Source organism: Monodelphis domestica, chromosome 4 (genome assembly GCF_027887165.1).
Source record: "Monodelphis domestica isolate mMonDom1 chromosome 4, mMonDom1.pri, whole genome shotgun sequence".
NCBI lineage: Eukaryota > Metazoa > Chordata > Mammalia > Didelphimorphia > Didelphidae > Monodelphis > Monodelphis domestica.
Genome location: NC_077230.1, coordinates 46,040,977 through 46,056,708, shown reverse-complemented (window position 1 = coordinate 46,056,708; position 15,732 = coordinate 46,040,977). Strand labels below are relative to the sequence as shown.

The 15,732-nt window shown below is 36.8% G+C and overlaps 1 protein-coding gene across 4 annotated transcripts in view; it reads right to left on the bottom strand.

Moving 5' to 3' along the window:
• Positions 1-15,732, bottom strand: part of C4HXorf58 (chromosome 4 CXorf58 homolog) — a 71,629-nt gene that overhangs the window by 38,921 nt on the left and 16,976 nt on the right. For 3 of the 4 annotated variants that reach the window (XM_007493416.3, XM_056793360.1, XM_007493417.3), the window contains exon 3: positions 828-927. In XM_007493416.3, coding sequence (XP_007493478.2) covers positions 828-927 — 100 coding nt within the window. Of the gene's footprint in view, positions 1-827; positions 928-2,131; positions 2,232-15,732 lie in introns of those variants that run through there. The other variant, XM_007493418.3, reaches the window with a different exon arrangement.

Here is a 15,732-nt window from a genome sequence, read left to right as displayed (position 1 = left end):
CATTGGGTTATGCATGTATCATTATTTCCATGTTATTCATATTTGCACTAGAGTGAGCTTTTAACATAAAATCCCTAATAATATCCATACTGAGCTACATGATCCATCATATTTTTTTCTGCATTTCTGCTCCCACAATTCTTTCTCTGGATGTGGATAGCATTCTTTATCATAAGTTCCTCTGGGTTGTCCTGGGTCACTGCATTGCTGCTAGTAGAAAAGTCAGTTACATTAGATTGTGCCACAGTGTATCAGTCTCTGTGTACAATGTTCTCCTGGTTCTTCTCCTTTCACTTTGCATCAATTTCTGGAGGTCTTTCCAGTTCACATGGAATTCCTCCATGTTATTATTCCTTTTAGCACAATAGTATTCCATCACCATCAGATGCCACAATTTGTTTGGCCATTCCCCAATTGAGGGACACCCCTTCATTTTCCAATTTTTTGCCACCACAAAGATTGTGGCTATACATATTTTTACAAGTCTTTTTCCTTATTATCTCTTACATTCTTTTAAAGTCCTTTGCACATAATTCCAAATTGCCCTCCAGAATGGTTGGACCAATTCACAATTCCACCAGCAGTGTATTAGTGTCCCAATTTCTACAGACTATTTTAAAAGTGAGTGTTTGAGATTCCAAAATCATCTTCTAGAGCAATAAATATACATATATATTATGTGTATCAGAAGTCTCTAAGGAGGCAAACACAATCCTATGTTTTCAGATCATACCAATATAAAGTAGGAGACAATGGATATTCTCAATATGTCTTTGAAGTATAATAAGCAGCAAGTCTAACAGTGAGGGGGAAGAGTTGGTACATACCGCTGCACAAATTGTGTGTTTTAAGAGCTGAAACATCATTCTATCCATATGAGAAAACCAAGCTCTCTGGATCACTTGAGCAGCCTGGGTTTGTTCAATACTATAGGGAAAAAATGAGCATATAAGTAGAGCAAACATTATTATTTCCTAAATACTTAGGAAATTCAAAGCTTGAATTCCTACTATTTTTCCTCTCAGTGTTATGCAGTAACTTTTTGGGTTTTGGCATTTCCAGAATTAAACAGAGAAGAGAGATGGAATGCCAGAGACTTCCATGAATTCTTTCCTCATTACCCTTTCTACGTCCTCAAAATACACTATTTAGCAACATTATGAAAATGCATTATCAATAAATCAGGGATGACCTTTATAAAAATTTTTGTTTTCCAAAGTTCCATAAATTCCTAAAATGACATAGGTTATTAATTACTAAGCCAACAGTATTATCTAATTAGTTTATGTGCTTTGAAGATTAAAATTAAAGTAATTATAAATTCTAAATTTATCTAAAGTTATTCTAAATTTATCTCTAAATCTGTATCTAAATTCTAAAGTTATCTCATTTTTGGCTATACCTATTGGCATATAGAACTATTCAGTGTGCAACTTCTTCTACTAATGCAGATCAGTTCTTCCTTTTTAATTGATCATCATAAAGAATTTCCTGAATCAGAGAGGTTAAGTGATTTGCCCAGTGTGTGTCAGAAGTAGGACTTAAACCAGATATTCAATACCAAGGATAGCTCTTTATCCAGATGCTGGTGTCAAACATGAAGCACTCCTCTAGAGGGCAGCCAAATCAGATGAAAGTTATTGAGAAATGTTTAACAAAATATATAAAAATGTAATACATCATAGATAATGTTGATATGTGGTTTTCTAAGCTATTGTCACCAACAGGAATGCTTATGGATAGTTTAATGGTATCATTTCTAATTAAGTTTTACTTCACTGCTATACAACATAATTCCAAGCTGTAAATGTCAAATTTTCCATTTAGAAGCTTTACAAAAAATTATAACACACCCTGGTAAAGAATAATTCTCCCCTTCTTTCCAGATTTTCTCTTCTGATATATGTTTATGCTTGGGTAAAGCAGAAAAGTCACCTTAAGGGCTAGTCAGTAGTCTCTTAATTAGCTGATGTTAAGTAAGGAGATATGAATAAGAGCAATTTAGTTCTCTCCTTTAGTCCTATGACTCCAAATGAAGGGATGTGTTAAAAGTTGTACTTCTGTACCCTTCCTCCTCCTCCCCCACCCCATAACCATTGCTAAAGTCAAAGAACATGTAAATAGAGGTAACCTTTCATAGTGCTCTTGAGACTTTTCTTGCATACCCAGAAGCCTAACAGATGCCATCAGCCAAATCCAAAGAATGTAACAAGAGATTTGTGAGGTCACACTGTCAAACACAAGTATTCCATGTTATGATTAGAACTTGGAGGCCAGTTAAGTTCTTGACACTTCTCCATGTTCTAAAAATCTATTTATTGAGGCTTTACTACCTTACTAATAGTATACACTCTAGTATACTTTCTAACTAATTCACATATTCCTTTTATCCTGTTTAACCACCTTTTCCCCCTTTATTACCCCTTTCTGGCACCCTGATCACCATTGAGATCAACCTTATTTCTCTTTAGGTTCATTCTACCATATGCTAAGGAATCCCTGCTCTTCTCCATATAAAATTGTACCATATTCTTGCATTTTAAATTGTGTCTTCCTTGCCCCACCTCTTCCACTTAAATATATAGAAGAACAAAGACATTTCAGAGTTAAGAAACTATGGAGCTCCAAACCCTGAGAGACCTTCAGAATTTGCTGGAAGAAGAGACTCTAAATGGATATCCCAATTAGGTATAATTTAGCCATCCAAAATTAAATGGGAAGCTATAAGGAATATCTAACCCTAAGCAGAGTAAAACCTCTGAGACAGATCTTGTTTTGGGTGACAAGGAAATACAGGTGAAACAAGAGTGTAAGCTAACTGACTTTCATCTGATGGAAGTGGCTATAGCTGTATGTTCCAAATTGCTTGGCCTCTGATACCTATATTCCTCAGAGGGCTTGAAGAAAAGAGAGACTTCTTTATGAGAGAAAAGTTGAACAAATCTTCCCTAGTCTGATGTCTTGGTGTGTGTTACCAACAACAGCAATAATAATTGTGTGTGTTAGGGCTTATGGCTCTTTTTATTAAAGCTATTTGCAGAAAAACCTATAGGATATAAGGAAAGTTAAAGAGTAACTGATTGCTCACTTCTCTGATTGCTGAAGATTTTAGCTTTGGCCAGACAGAAGCAAAAATTAGCTCCACAGTCTCAGGCCCAAGGGAGACATGCTTGGCAGTAACCAGCAGTGACAATGGACTAGGGGAATAGTGAACGTGGAAATCTAGAGATCCCCAGTTTATTTAGTTGGGAAGTAGAAACCCTAGATTTTGACCTTATCACAGGAGAGTTTTCCCCTGAGGGAAGGTCCCATTTGTCCAGACAATAGACATCCACTTCAGGTGGGAGATAGACCCCATCTGAAGTCAAGAGGCTCTTTTGTCTCCAGAAGCCTTTCCCAGTATATCACACCTTCCTTCCGAAGATCGAACTCAGGACCTTCACTTGCGAGACTGATGCACTACCTACTGCACCAAAGCTGAAGTGGATGTCCATTGTCTGGACAAGTGGGACCTTCCCTCAGGGGGAAACTGTGACAAAGTCAAAACTTGAGGTTTCTACCTCCCAACTAAATAAACTGGGGATCTCTAGATTTCCACGTTGACAGAACCATGTCAAGAAATAGTCACATGAGACTAGCAGAGCTGATGTCCATCAGAGACTATCCACCTGGCAGTGACTATATGCCACCAAAGACCAGTGAAGAGCAGTATGATGATATCACCAGGAGACAAACAACTTTGTGGTTGAGTAGTGTGTTTGACCATTAGGGTTCTCTATTTGTGTGCTGTGGCCACATGTGTTTTCTATGTGCCCTTCCAAGAACATTTCAGGTTGTAGGGAAATTCTTTTTTCAAAAAAAATCCTTTACTTTCTATCTTAAAATGGTTGCGAAGTATTATTTCCAAGGTAGAACAGTAAGAGGTAGGTAATCAGTGCTAAATGACTTGCCCAGGATCACGCACAGCCAGAATGTGTCTGAGGCCATATTTGAACCTAAGATCTTGGGTCTCTAGGCCTGACTCTCAATTCATTGAGCCACCTAGCTGCCCTGGGAGATTCTTTATTGTTACTTTACTTACTGTGTTATTCCTTTAAATTTCTTTGTGGTGAATTTTGATTCACAACTCTAAGCCATTTTTCATTCAGGTGCCTAAATAATTTCCCTAAAGCATAATTTTAAATATGTCACTACATACATAGAGACCCCTCCTCCAACATTCTCTGCCTCTCCCCCCCATCAAATATAAAGTCCTTCGGCATTTAAAGCTTTTTACAACCTGGACCTTTCCTACATTTCCAGTCTTCTTATTCCCTTCTCCCACACAGACCTGCTTACTATTCCTCATATATCACATTCTATCTCTCCATGACCTTTGCTGAATGTCTCCCATAGCTGGAAGTCTCTGCCCCATTATCTCTGCCTTAGTTTCCCTGGTTTCCTTTAACGCAGTTCAAAATCTGTTTTCTTTAGGGAGTCTTTCCTGGTCTTTCTTAGTAATTGGTGCCTTCCCCTCTGAAATCATCTTTCATCTATTCTGTATATATTTTTGATTTACCTGGTTATTTATATGTTGTCTTCTATTAGAATGTAAATTCCTTGAGGACAGGGTCTGGTTTTGCTTTCTTAGAATCTCCATTGCTTAGCACAGTGCCTGGCACCCAGGAAACACTAACTATAAAAACAATGGAATTTAAGGGCTCATTGAGTTCTGGGTTTAGATGGAGGCAGACCCAGAGAATAACTTGAAAAAAGAATAATTCTCTCTGGAATGCCTACTATGTTAAAATTTGGGTGGTTGTCCCCTGTAAAAATAATAATTGCAAGTTACATAAAAATAAATGGGAAAACTATGCCAATACAGGTTCAAAACTACTCAGATACATTTCTTTAAACCCTTACCTTCTGCCTTGGAACCAATACATAGTATTGGTTCCAAGGCAGAAGAGTGGTAAGGGCTAGGCAATGGGGGTCAAGTGACTTGCCCAGGGTCACACAGCTGGGAAGTGTCTGAGGGTAGATTTGGACCTAGGATCTCCTGTCTATAGGCTCAGCTCTCAATCCACTGAGCTACCCAGCTGCCCTCTGTTCAGATACTTTTGATACATGTTATCAAAAGTATCTTCAGTGATGAAGTGAAGCTCAAATGTGAACTTCCCTTCAGGGAAAGGTGCAAGGACCCTAAAGAGATTCTTACTTTAAAAAAATAAAATATTTATTGAAATATATAAGAATAAAGAAGGATGTCTAATTCAAAGGGATTCTAAATCCACTCAAATAAACTCCCTGGTTCCCCAAGGAACCTCTTCTCCTGTGTTTCACAGGCTACACTAATCCTCCCTGATATGACTAACCCAAATTTATACAATTCTAAATAAAACTATCACTATTCTTATAATTCTTAACTTAGCCTTCCAGTTATAAAATAACAAAGGCTAGCTGGTTGAGTCTCAAGATGAATCATGTCAGGACTCTAAGACTCAGAGTCCAAATCAAAGACTTGATCTTTCTTTGATCTTCTCAGATATAAAGCAATTTATGAAGACAGAAATAGTCAAGAGTGTTTCCCAAGTTGGAAAAGAAAACACTAAGCTCCTTTGGGTCTTTCTTCAGACAGAGAGAGAGGCAAAGATGTTACTCCTCCAGCCCTGAGAGAGAAAATCTCTGAGTGTGTGTCTCTGTCAACTGCCAGAGACCAACTCCCAACTACTAGAAAGAGTAACTGACACAGAAAAATGGTTATCACTGTCAACATTTGAAATTAACACACTCTCTCAGCTCTTCTTCAAACTCCAATTCTTTCTTAAGCCAGCCACTCTACTTCTTATCTCTAAATTAATAAAACAATACTTATTTTCTAATATCATTCTTATAATTCCCCCCCTTCGAGGATATGGAGAGATAAAAAAAAACTTCTCCTGTATGCTTGCTATCTATGTAATTCTAAAGCTATACTAACGTTATTTTTATATTTCCTAAAAATAGTCTTAATCTTATACTTATCTTATCCTATTCTTATTGTTACACTTTACCTATACTAACCTGTACTAGGGATATAAATGAAAGAAAAGAAAATTTCAATGAAAACAAATAATCAATGAAAACATATTTGCACAAATGCAAGCACAAAACATACAATTACAGAAATTCAAAATGCAAAATACAAAATGCAAACTTCTGAAAAACTTTTGAAACAATAAAATACAGTTACAAAACTAACATGTTTTACAAAAAACTAAAGTTTATCTAAAATAATAACTATGTAAAATTCATGCAAACTTCATTTTATAAATCTTATTTGAACAATTCAAATGAAACTTTTTAGGATGCTAAGACCTTATCCTATCGCTAATACAGAAAACTAAAACTAACTACATTAAAACTCAAAATCAACTTACTATACTAATAAAATAAAAACTTTGTAATAATTTAACTATATAAACCTCTATATACAGATCTGTACAATTTCTAAACCTATGTATATGTTATATATAAACTATTTACATGTTGTAGGAGGAAAATAAACTTCCCCCCTTAAGATAGTCTAAGAAAATCTTAAAGATTTTCTTTAGAAAGGTATGTGTTTTCTTGATTTTAGCTCCAAGGAACACATAAAGTCTTCCTGTGAGATAAGATCTTATTATTTTAATGTGTACAATTATTATTATTTTTCCAAGGTGATTTATCTGTATTTATTTATTTCTATGGATACTCATCACCTGATTATGATGTTGCAGAGTTTGTGAGAAATGTGTTCTATACGTGAATGTTATTTTGTAGTGAATATTTACCAAATCTTTAAAGTCATCTCCTCTGCTACTGTCTTCTGTCTTCATGTTATTACTATGTAGTGTTTGTTTGCAATTATAGTGAAAGTATGTAATGTTAGAATGGTGCAAAAATCTTACAGTTCATGTCCATAATCAGCCTGTGTTCCTCTTCTCTGTGTTGATTTTTTTCAATGTCTTTGTTACAGTTCAATTGTCTTTTCTGCTGTCATCTTCTATTCTTCTTCTATGTTGACTTCTCCTTTGTCATTCTTCTTCTTGAATAATTTCTTCTTCTGATATCTTTTTGACTGCAGCTGTGTTGTCTGATGTAATCTCTTCTGCTGCTATTGCTTTTTTCACATGGAAGCAATGTAGCCACATTTCTTTCTCTAATACATGAATAGCTGACAGTGTTGTCAAAATAATGTGGAAAGGTTCTACCCATAATGTTGTGTTGTGCTAGTTCTATTAGTTTTTTATGTAAATTGAATCCCCAGGTTTTATCATATGGAGTGCATAATCTAATGGACCCCCCTTGATTTAAAATTCTCATTTCTTGTAATTCTCTAACCCCGTTTTATAACTCTCTGATGTATTTAGCAAGTGCAAGATCTTCTCCAAGCATAGATACATAAGCTGTTTTAAAACTTTTTGCCTGCAATGGTTGATGTCCAAATAACATTTCATATGGGACAATATACATATCTCTTCTTGGTCTAATGCATAGATAGGACAGTGCTAGAGGCAAAAATCTCTGGCCACTTCAAATGAGTTTCCATGCATAATTTCCCAACCATAGTTTTGATTTCTCTGTTTAGTCTCTCTACCTGACCAGAACTTTGAGGGTAATAAAGGGCATGATATTTTGGCATGATACCCAGATTCTCATAAACTTGTTTTAGAACTGAATCTGTAAAATGGCTCCTTTGAAGATTGGATTTGGCTCTCCCCTGATTTCTTAGGTCTTCTTTAATGTGAAGATTTAAATTGTAACTCATATCTATTTTTAGATTTTAATCCCCATAAGTGTAAACACCCTACTTAAAAGTTAAGTATGGAGACCTGCCTATTTTTAGATTAAATCACAAAAAGTGCAATCATGGTACTTAAAAAAGTATGAAGATCCCACTTAATCATGAAGTGGGAGGTCTGTGACCCATGTGTGTGATAATAGGTAACTAATCAGAATCAACTAACTGCCTTCTGGGCAGCCCTAGAGCAGAGCATCAGCTGTGATTAGTAAATGTAGAATTAGGGAAAGTGGAATTCAACTTGGAACTGGAATTTCTTGGAGTGGAGTTCAACTTGGACTTCCACTTCTGCTGGAATTGAATTCTTCATGCTTTCAAGTTGAGGCTAGTGAAGAGGGTTAGAGGAATCTGCTGATTGGACTGACAGTTGATGAGTGAAAAGCTGACTTTTAACTGCTGGATTTTCTGAAGAGACTTCCTGGGTCCTCAGCTTTTCCAAGGCTGGCTGAAACTAATTCTCCCTGACCCGAGGTGGCCAGGAGTAATTACTTAGTGCTCAGGCTAGATATCTTACCTCTTTCTGATTTCTTGCTTCATTCTTTCTGCATTTTGTAAATGAATTGTAAATAAAATCTTTTTGGAATTAATTAAATTTCTGTGACAAAACACTTAAATAATCAAGTCCAACCCTTTAAAAATTAACCCTTTTGCCCCCTTACATTCCCTTTGTCAGAATATGCTCTTAGTGGTATATCATATCTTGGAATGATCTTTTTCAACAAGATTTTGGTTACAAAGCTTGATGTGTTTTTACTAGATGGAAAAGCTTCTCACCATCTAGTTAGTTGGTCCACTATTACTAGAAAAAATTTAAATTGTCCTGATTTGAGCATGTTGATATAACCTATTTGCAAATGCTCAAATGGTATATGAGCTAGTGGACAACCATCAAAAAGCCTTTTGCTTAAATATTCTTTGGTTAAATTGTGCACATACAGAGCAAGCTGAGCAGATCTTATTTGCCACAGTGCTAATTCTCAGAGTTAACCAAGTTCTTTTAAGAGTATAAATTGATGCTTATGTCCAAAAATGACCCTTTTTATGTATTGCTTGAAAGATGTAAGAGTAAAATGCTTTTGGAAGAATTGGTTTTCCATTAATGCTATCCAAATCCCATTTTCTTTTCTAGCTTCAAAATTTTGTTCCCACTTCTGAATCTCTTTGTTATTGTATACTTTTTCTAAATCTGTGGTATCTATAACAGAGAGATTAATAATGCAAGCTAGAGCATTTTGCGCAGCATATTGTGCAGCCATATTCACCATACAATTTCCTCTGGCAACTAAGTCTCATCCTAAAGAATGCCCTTTGCAGTGAATCACTGCCAACTCTTTTGGTAGTTGGAGAGATAACAGTAATTCTCAAATTATTTCTGCATTAGGGATTCTTTTCCCACTAGATATTAAAAATCCTCTCTGAAGCCAGAGAAAACTGATTGCATAGCAAATTCCAAATGCATATTTGGAATCAGTATAAATATTTGCATGTTTGTCTCTTGAAATCGTGCATGCATGTTTTAAAGCAATTAATTCTTCTCCCTGGGCACTTAGGTTCCTAGGTAGTGAAGCAAACCATAGGGTCTCAAATTCACTTACTACCACAGCACTTGTAAATCTTATTCCATTCTGCATATATGATGATCCCTCTGTGAATAAGATCAAGTCAGAGTTGTCAAGAGGTGTGTCTGACAGATTTTCTCTAGGTCTTTCTATTAATTGCACTACAGTTTCACAATTGTGCAATGGTTCCCCTTGTGCTGGCAATAATATAGCTGGATTTAAAGTGTTGCATCTCTTTAATGTTATATGTTCACTTCCCAAAAGCACCGTGCCATATTTAGCCAGGTGTTGATCTGAAAATGCCTGCATTCTGAACTTTCATAGAAGTTCCTCGACTTCATATGAACAATAAACTGTTGGTGGGCAGCCTAACACTAAATCTGCTGATTTGGTAAAAAGCAATGCAGTTGTTGCCACCCCTCTTAAGCATGGAGCTATTCCTGAGGCTATGGGATCTAGTTTGTCCTAAGCTCTGAGTCAAAACTCCTGAAGCTATTCCCTTTTGCTTGTGGACATAGAGCAAGAATGGTTTCGAATAATTAAGGATACCAAGTGGAGGAGCTGATAATATTGTCTCTTTTAATTGCTTGCAAATGTTCTGGTTTTAGCTTCAGTGGATCTTTCTCAGTGTCTCTTATTAAAGCAGTCAGTGGTTTTGTAAGTTCACCATAATTAGATATCCACTGTCTGCAAAAACCTGTGGTTCCTAAGATAGCTCTGAGTTGCCTTTTGGTCTTAGGGGCACTTAACTTTTGTATGTCTGCTACTCTGAGTTTTTTTTTTTAATTTTATTTAATTAATTAACTTAGAATATTTTTCCATGGTTACAAGATTCATGTTCTTTCCCTTCCCTTTCCCAACCCCTCTCCCATAGCTGATGCCCAATTCCTCTGAATTTTACATGTGCCATTGATCAACACCCATTTCCATACCATTGGTATTTGCACTAGGGTGATCATTTAGAGTCTATATCCCCAATCATATCCCCATCAATCCTTGTGATCGAACAGTTCTTCTGTGTTTCTATTCCCACAGTTCTTTTTCTGAATGTCGATAGCATTCTTTCTCACAAGTCCCTCAGAATTGTTCTTGATTATTGCATTGCTGCTAGTAAAGAAGTCCATTACATTCGATTGTACCACAGTGTATCAGTCTCTGTGTATAATGTTCTCCTGGTTCTGCTCCTTTCACTCTGCATCAATTCCTGGAGGTTGTTCCAGTCTCCATGAAATTCCTCCAGTTCATTATTCCTTTGAACACAATAGTATTCCATCACCAATAGATACCATAATTTGTTCAGCCATTCCCCAATTGAAGGGCATCTCATTTTCCAATTTTTAGTCACCACAAAGAGTGCAGCTATGAATATTTTGGTACAAGTCTTTTTCCTTATGATCTCTTTAGTGTACAAATCCAGAAGTGCTATGGCTCGATCAAAGGGTAGGCATAAAATACAAAAGTATTTTAGTGCTCTTTGGGCATAGTTCCAAATTGCCATCCAGAATGGCTGGATTAATTTACAAATCCACCAGCAATGTATTAATGCCCCAGTTTTGCCAAATCCCCTCCAACATTTATTGCTTTCCTTTGCTGCAGGTCTTTCTCTCAGAGTGTGGTAAAGGCCTGAGAGTCTCTGAGTGTGTGTCTCTGCCAACTGCCAGAGACCAACTCCCAACTGCCAAAGAGAATAAATGACACAGAAAAATGATTATAACTGTCAACATTTGAAATTAACATGTTTTCTCAGCTCTTATTCAAACTCCAATTCTTTCTCAAGCCAGCCACTCTACTTCTTATCTCTAAACTAATAAAACAATACTTATTTTCTAATATCATCCTTATACTATATATCCCTTCCCCACCAACAAGAGGGCCAGTAGAGGAGGTGACATGTTTTATTTCTGATAACTTCTATACATCTTTCTCATTTCCATCTTCTATTCTTGATAACCTTTTTCTTTTTCAGAATTCATGGAATTCAAAAAAGATAGCACTATTCATTTACTTTTTGCTTAAGGTCTTCTGAACTCAGGTTATTCTTTCCCTTGCTCAATTACTTGAGAGCCTGGCACACAGTTTTCTTTTCAATCCCCACACCTGTCATGTTATGGACTTCAATATCCATGGGTTCCACAATCTCTTTAATGGAAACAGACTCTTTTTCCACCTCGTCTTCCCTCTGATTATAATTCCCTATTATTCTGTTCCTCTTAATCTGTCATTTATACTAAACTTGCCCTTGTTCTTGGGATCCTGAAAGTCTTGAATGCTCTCCAAATGGTCCTACAATGACATCTTTTGCCTCCCTAGGTAGTCTAGACATATCACTTATTTAAGTGATACCTCTATCTTAATTTGATCACAGCATTTCCAACCATGTTAAATATCATATTTTAGCTGATGCCCTCATCTACCAAAAAAAAATTACTATATGATAGGCCCATAATGTTAAAATTATTTTCATATTAATATTAAAATAAACTTTGTCTTTTAAAATATTATTCCTCTTTCTATCTACCTAACTTGGATTTCAACCAAAATAACATATAGTAGCAGATTGTATGAAAAACAGATCCTGCTGTCTTCTATTAATGCAGACATTAAAGAGACTTATAAAAATATATAAAGTAATGCCACTCTTGCTAAATATTTTTAGTTTTGAAAAAGTTATTTTTCATTAAAATGCCATTTGTGCTAATATATAATGTATTTATTACTATTTTAAATAAATATTTAAAACATTTAAAGTGTCTAATTTGGCAAATGTTGATAGACAGATATAACTCATAAGAGTTATTTTTGAGGTCCTTTGAGGTCCTCAATAATTTATAAGAGCATAATGTTCCTGAGGCCAAAAAGTTTGTGAGCTGTACAACCTTAGGTGGATTCTCACTGTGCTCAGAAATCTTTTAATTAAACATCTAATGACACTTATTCTCACCACATCAACCATTCTAAATCACTTAAATGTCCAAACCTGCTCTTGTACCCCTAACTCAGGTGAAACTTAGAGTAAGCTGAGGTTAGAAAGGAATGCTAAGGAAAACAGTCTGGATACTCAAAGTACCACTGTAACTATAGGCTCACCTTTATACTTGAGTCTTTCCCTCCTTATCCTATTGATAATATTTATCTCAGGCTGATCATTGACATTGGATCACCCTATATCATTCTTACTCCCTTTCCCTTGTATTATAAAGGTGGTTGATTTGTAACCAAGGGGATTAAGACTTTCAGTATTTAGAGGGAAAGAGAGGAGAACCTCCCTCTTCTCAAAGTGAGGTTTAGGGGAGACAGCTGATGTTTAGGGTTGGCTAAGAGAGAGGAAAGGAACTTTGAAGATTTTGCCTCTTCTGACTTCCCTCCTTAGCTAAAGCTGCTCTCCCCAATTCGCTCTTGTCCCTCTTGTTCCCTCCTCTCCCCACTACTGGAGACCAAAGGTTCTACCCAAAGGTTCACTCACACTCAGCTTGGGGAATAGATAACTTTTAATGTCAACTCAATCAGGTAATACAAAAAGAATAATGGGCAGGGAAGAATGGGAAAATGAAAGTGAAGAAAAGGGGCCCTTGTTTCTATCTAAACCCTTTCCCCTCCCTCCTCAAGTTTGGGGGGGAACTCAGGCCTTGGCAGCCTGAGCTCCCTGAGAGAAAGTCAGGTTGACTCACTCCTGGGCAACAGGGCAACAGAACAAAGTCTACTCAGGTTTCTCTTCAGAAAGTTCCTTCAATTGGAAAGTGTTGGGAGGAGGGAAGATTTCTAGTCACCAACAGGAAAAGTGGGTAACCCTCAGGAGAAAGTATTTTCCCACCTTCTGTCTTCAGCTTCTTAAGACTGAGAGACTGAGAGAGCAATTCCTCTACCAGCCAGAGTCTTCTCCAGATTCCAAACTCCTGGGGCCCCTCCCCCATTGATGTGATCAGTTTCACACAGTCTTCAGCCTAGAACTTTTTCTTTCCTGCCAGCCTCTGTTACACCCTCAGCAGATGACCTCAACTTCTTTACTGAGAAAACTGAAGCTTTTTATTGGGAAAAAGCCCTCAACTTGGCTATAGTACTTTTAAAACACACAGAATTTCACTTTCTGTCTTAATAACAACTCTAAGACAGAAAGGCAAAGACTAGACAAACAGGGTTAAGTGATAGAGTCACACTTCTAGAAAGTATCTGAGATCAGATTGGAACTCAGGTCCTTTTGACTCCAGGCCTGGTGCTTTATTCAGTGTACCATATCATATAGCTGTACCTCCCCAACCTCTATAGTACTTAGACCATAATACACCTCTTCAAGAGTCTCTGTCTTTGATCTAGTCTCTAAGGAAGAGATGACTTCACACTTTCAAAGCCAGTTCCTCTACCTGTGCTCTTGATTTTCTTCCCATTTCTACCCAGCGAATATATTTCTCTTTCTAATGTTTAATCACTTTCTACTGTTGCCTTCCTTTCTTGTTGCCTACAAACTTGCATGAAATTAAATGAACCAACAGGTACAGGTATCTCTTCCACATCAAAGGGGTTAGGGGCACAGTGACCCCACAATCTGGAATTTTTTTTTGGCCCTCCATACCAGAGAAGTCTGAATTTTTTCTTTTTCTTTTATGGAGTGTTAACAGTATCTTATATGCATTTATAGGTTACTAAGCTTTTTAAGATGTCTCTACAATTCTAGCTTTCATGTATCATCTGAGCTTTGCTTTTATCAAACTTTAACTTGGTATTCATTTTAGCTTTAGAAAAGAAATTGTGGGGGGCAGCTGGGTGGCTCAGTGGATTGAGAACCAGACCTAGAGACGGGAGGTCCTGGGTTCAAATGTGGCCTCAGCCACCTCCTAGCTGTGTGACCCTGGGCAAGTCACTTGACCCCCATTGCCTAGCCCTTACCACTCTTCTGCCTTGGAGCCAATACACAGTATTGGCTCCAAGACAGAAGGTAAGGGTTAAAAAAAAGAAAAGAAAAGAGAAGAAATGGTATATATTTATGGTATTAAAAGATAAAATGTTGATATTTTTTATGCATTTATGACTTTTTCTGTCACCTACTACTGGCCTTCACTTGTCATTGATGGTTTTTGCAAAACTTCCAAAATTTCCATTCAGTTTCTTATGCTGACCCACAATATATGGAACTGTGATGGGGAAAGTCGAGATGGCAAAGGGTTACCCTATAGTAAGTGTTTACTATGTACTAAGCACTGTCCTAAGTGAAGGGGATATCATTACAAGCAAGAAAGCAAGCCCTTGCCCTCAAGGAGCTTACATTTGAAGAGCAGACAACAAACAAAGAAAAATGTTTTGGAGAAGGAAATCAGAGTGAATGATAAGTGGAGTAAAAAGACAATCATCTGAGATGTCTTTGCCAGGAATGCTAGTGTTTATTTGATTACAATTCTCAGAGCCAAAGATGGAAATGAGGAAGAAATATGTAATGCTCAGTAGCATGGCAGAGAGTTGGTATGGTGGGACCCTTGGTCTTGGTTGGAGGCAAAGACTTGGGATGCAAGTGGCAGGTCTCTTCCATCCATTCTACTGAACAACATGGTTTCCTTTTTGTTTTATTTCAAGATGTTGTTCTTTTATTTATTACATCACTATCATTCTCTTCCCCTATCTCCACATAGGATTCGTTCTTATAACATATACAGTGAAGCAAAACAAATCACTACATTGTTCATATCTGAAAATGTATGACTTATGTACTTGGTGGTTCAAACACTACCACTTTGATGACCACTGAGACAACCTATGACACCCTGGATTCCAAAAACTCTGCAACCCCTGACTCTAACCATTGGTTCTCCTTCCAACTCAGCCCCTATAGCCACTAAGAGCATGGTCTTTGCCGAGATATGATCTAACAACTGTCTCTGTAGGTTCTATGATTGCATCTGAAGCCCCCTATATTTATTGGCTTCTGAAAGTACCTATATTTATTATCTAGAATGTGAGATTCTTGAGAATAGGAACTATTATGCTTTTCATGTTCATTTTCCATCCTTAGCACAGCATTTTGTACACAGTAAGTACTTAATAATAAATGTTTTACCATTCATTCCATACCTACAGTTCAGCTCTCAGATGAGACATAAAAAGGTGCTTTATCATCAGACTTTTGAACTGTAATGAAATCAGAAATGACACATATGTGTATGCCATGCACCATGTATGGAATGTGCTCACCTGCCCTCTCTGCTATTCAGATCATTATCTCCACTCAATGCTTACCTTTAAGCATCAAAGCCACTTCTTGGTTCAAACTCTTCCTTATTCTCCAGTTAATGCTCTGAAATAACTCAAATTATCTTGAATTTCTTTATATGTGAACTTGTTGTTTTCTTCCCTACCTCCAACACACACAGTGGAATGGTGGAATGT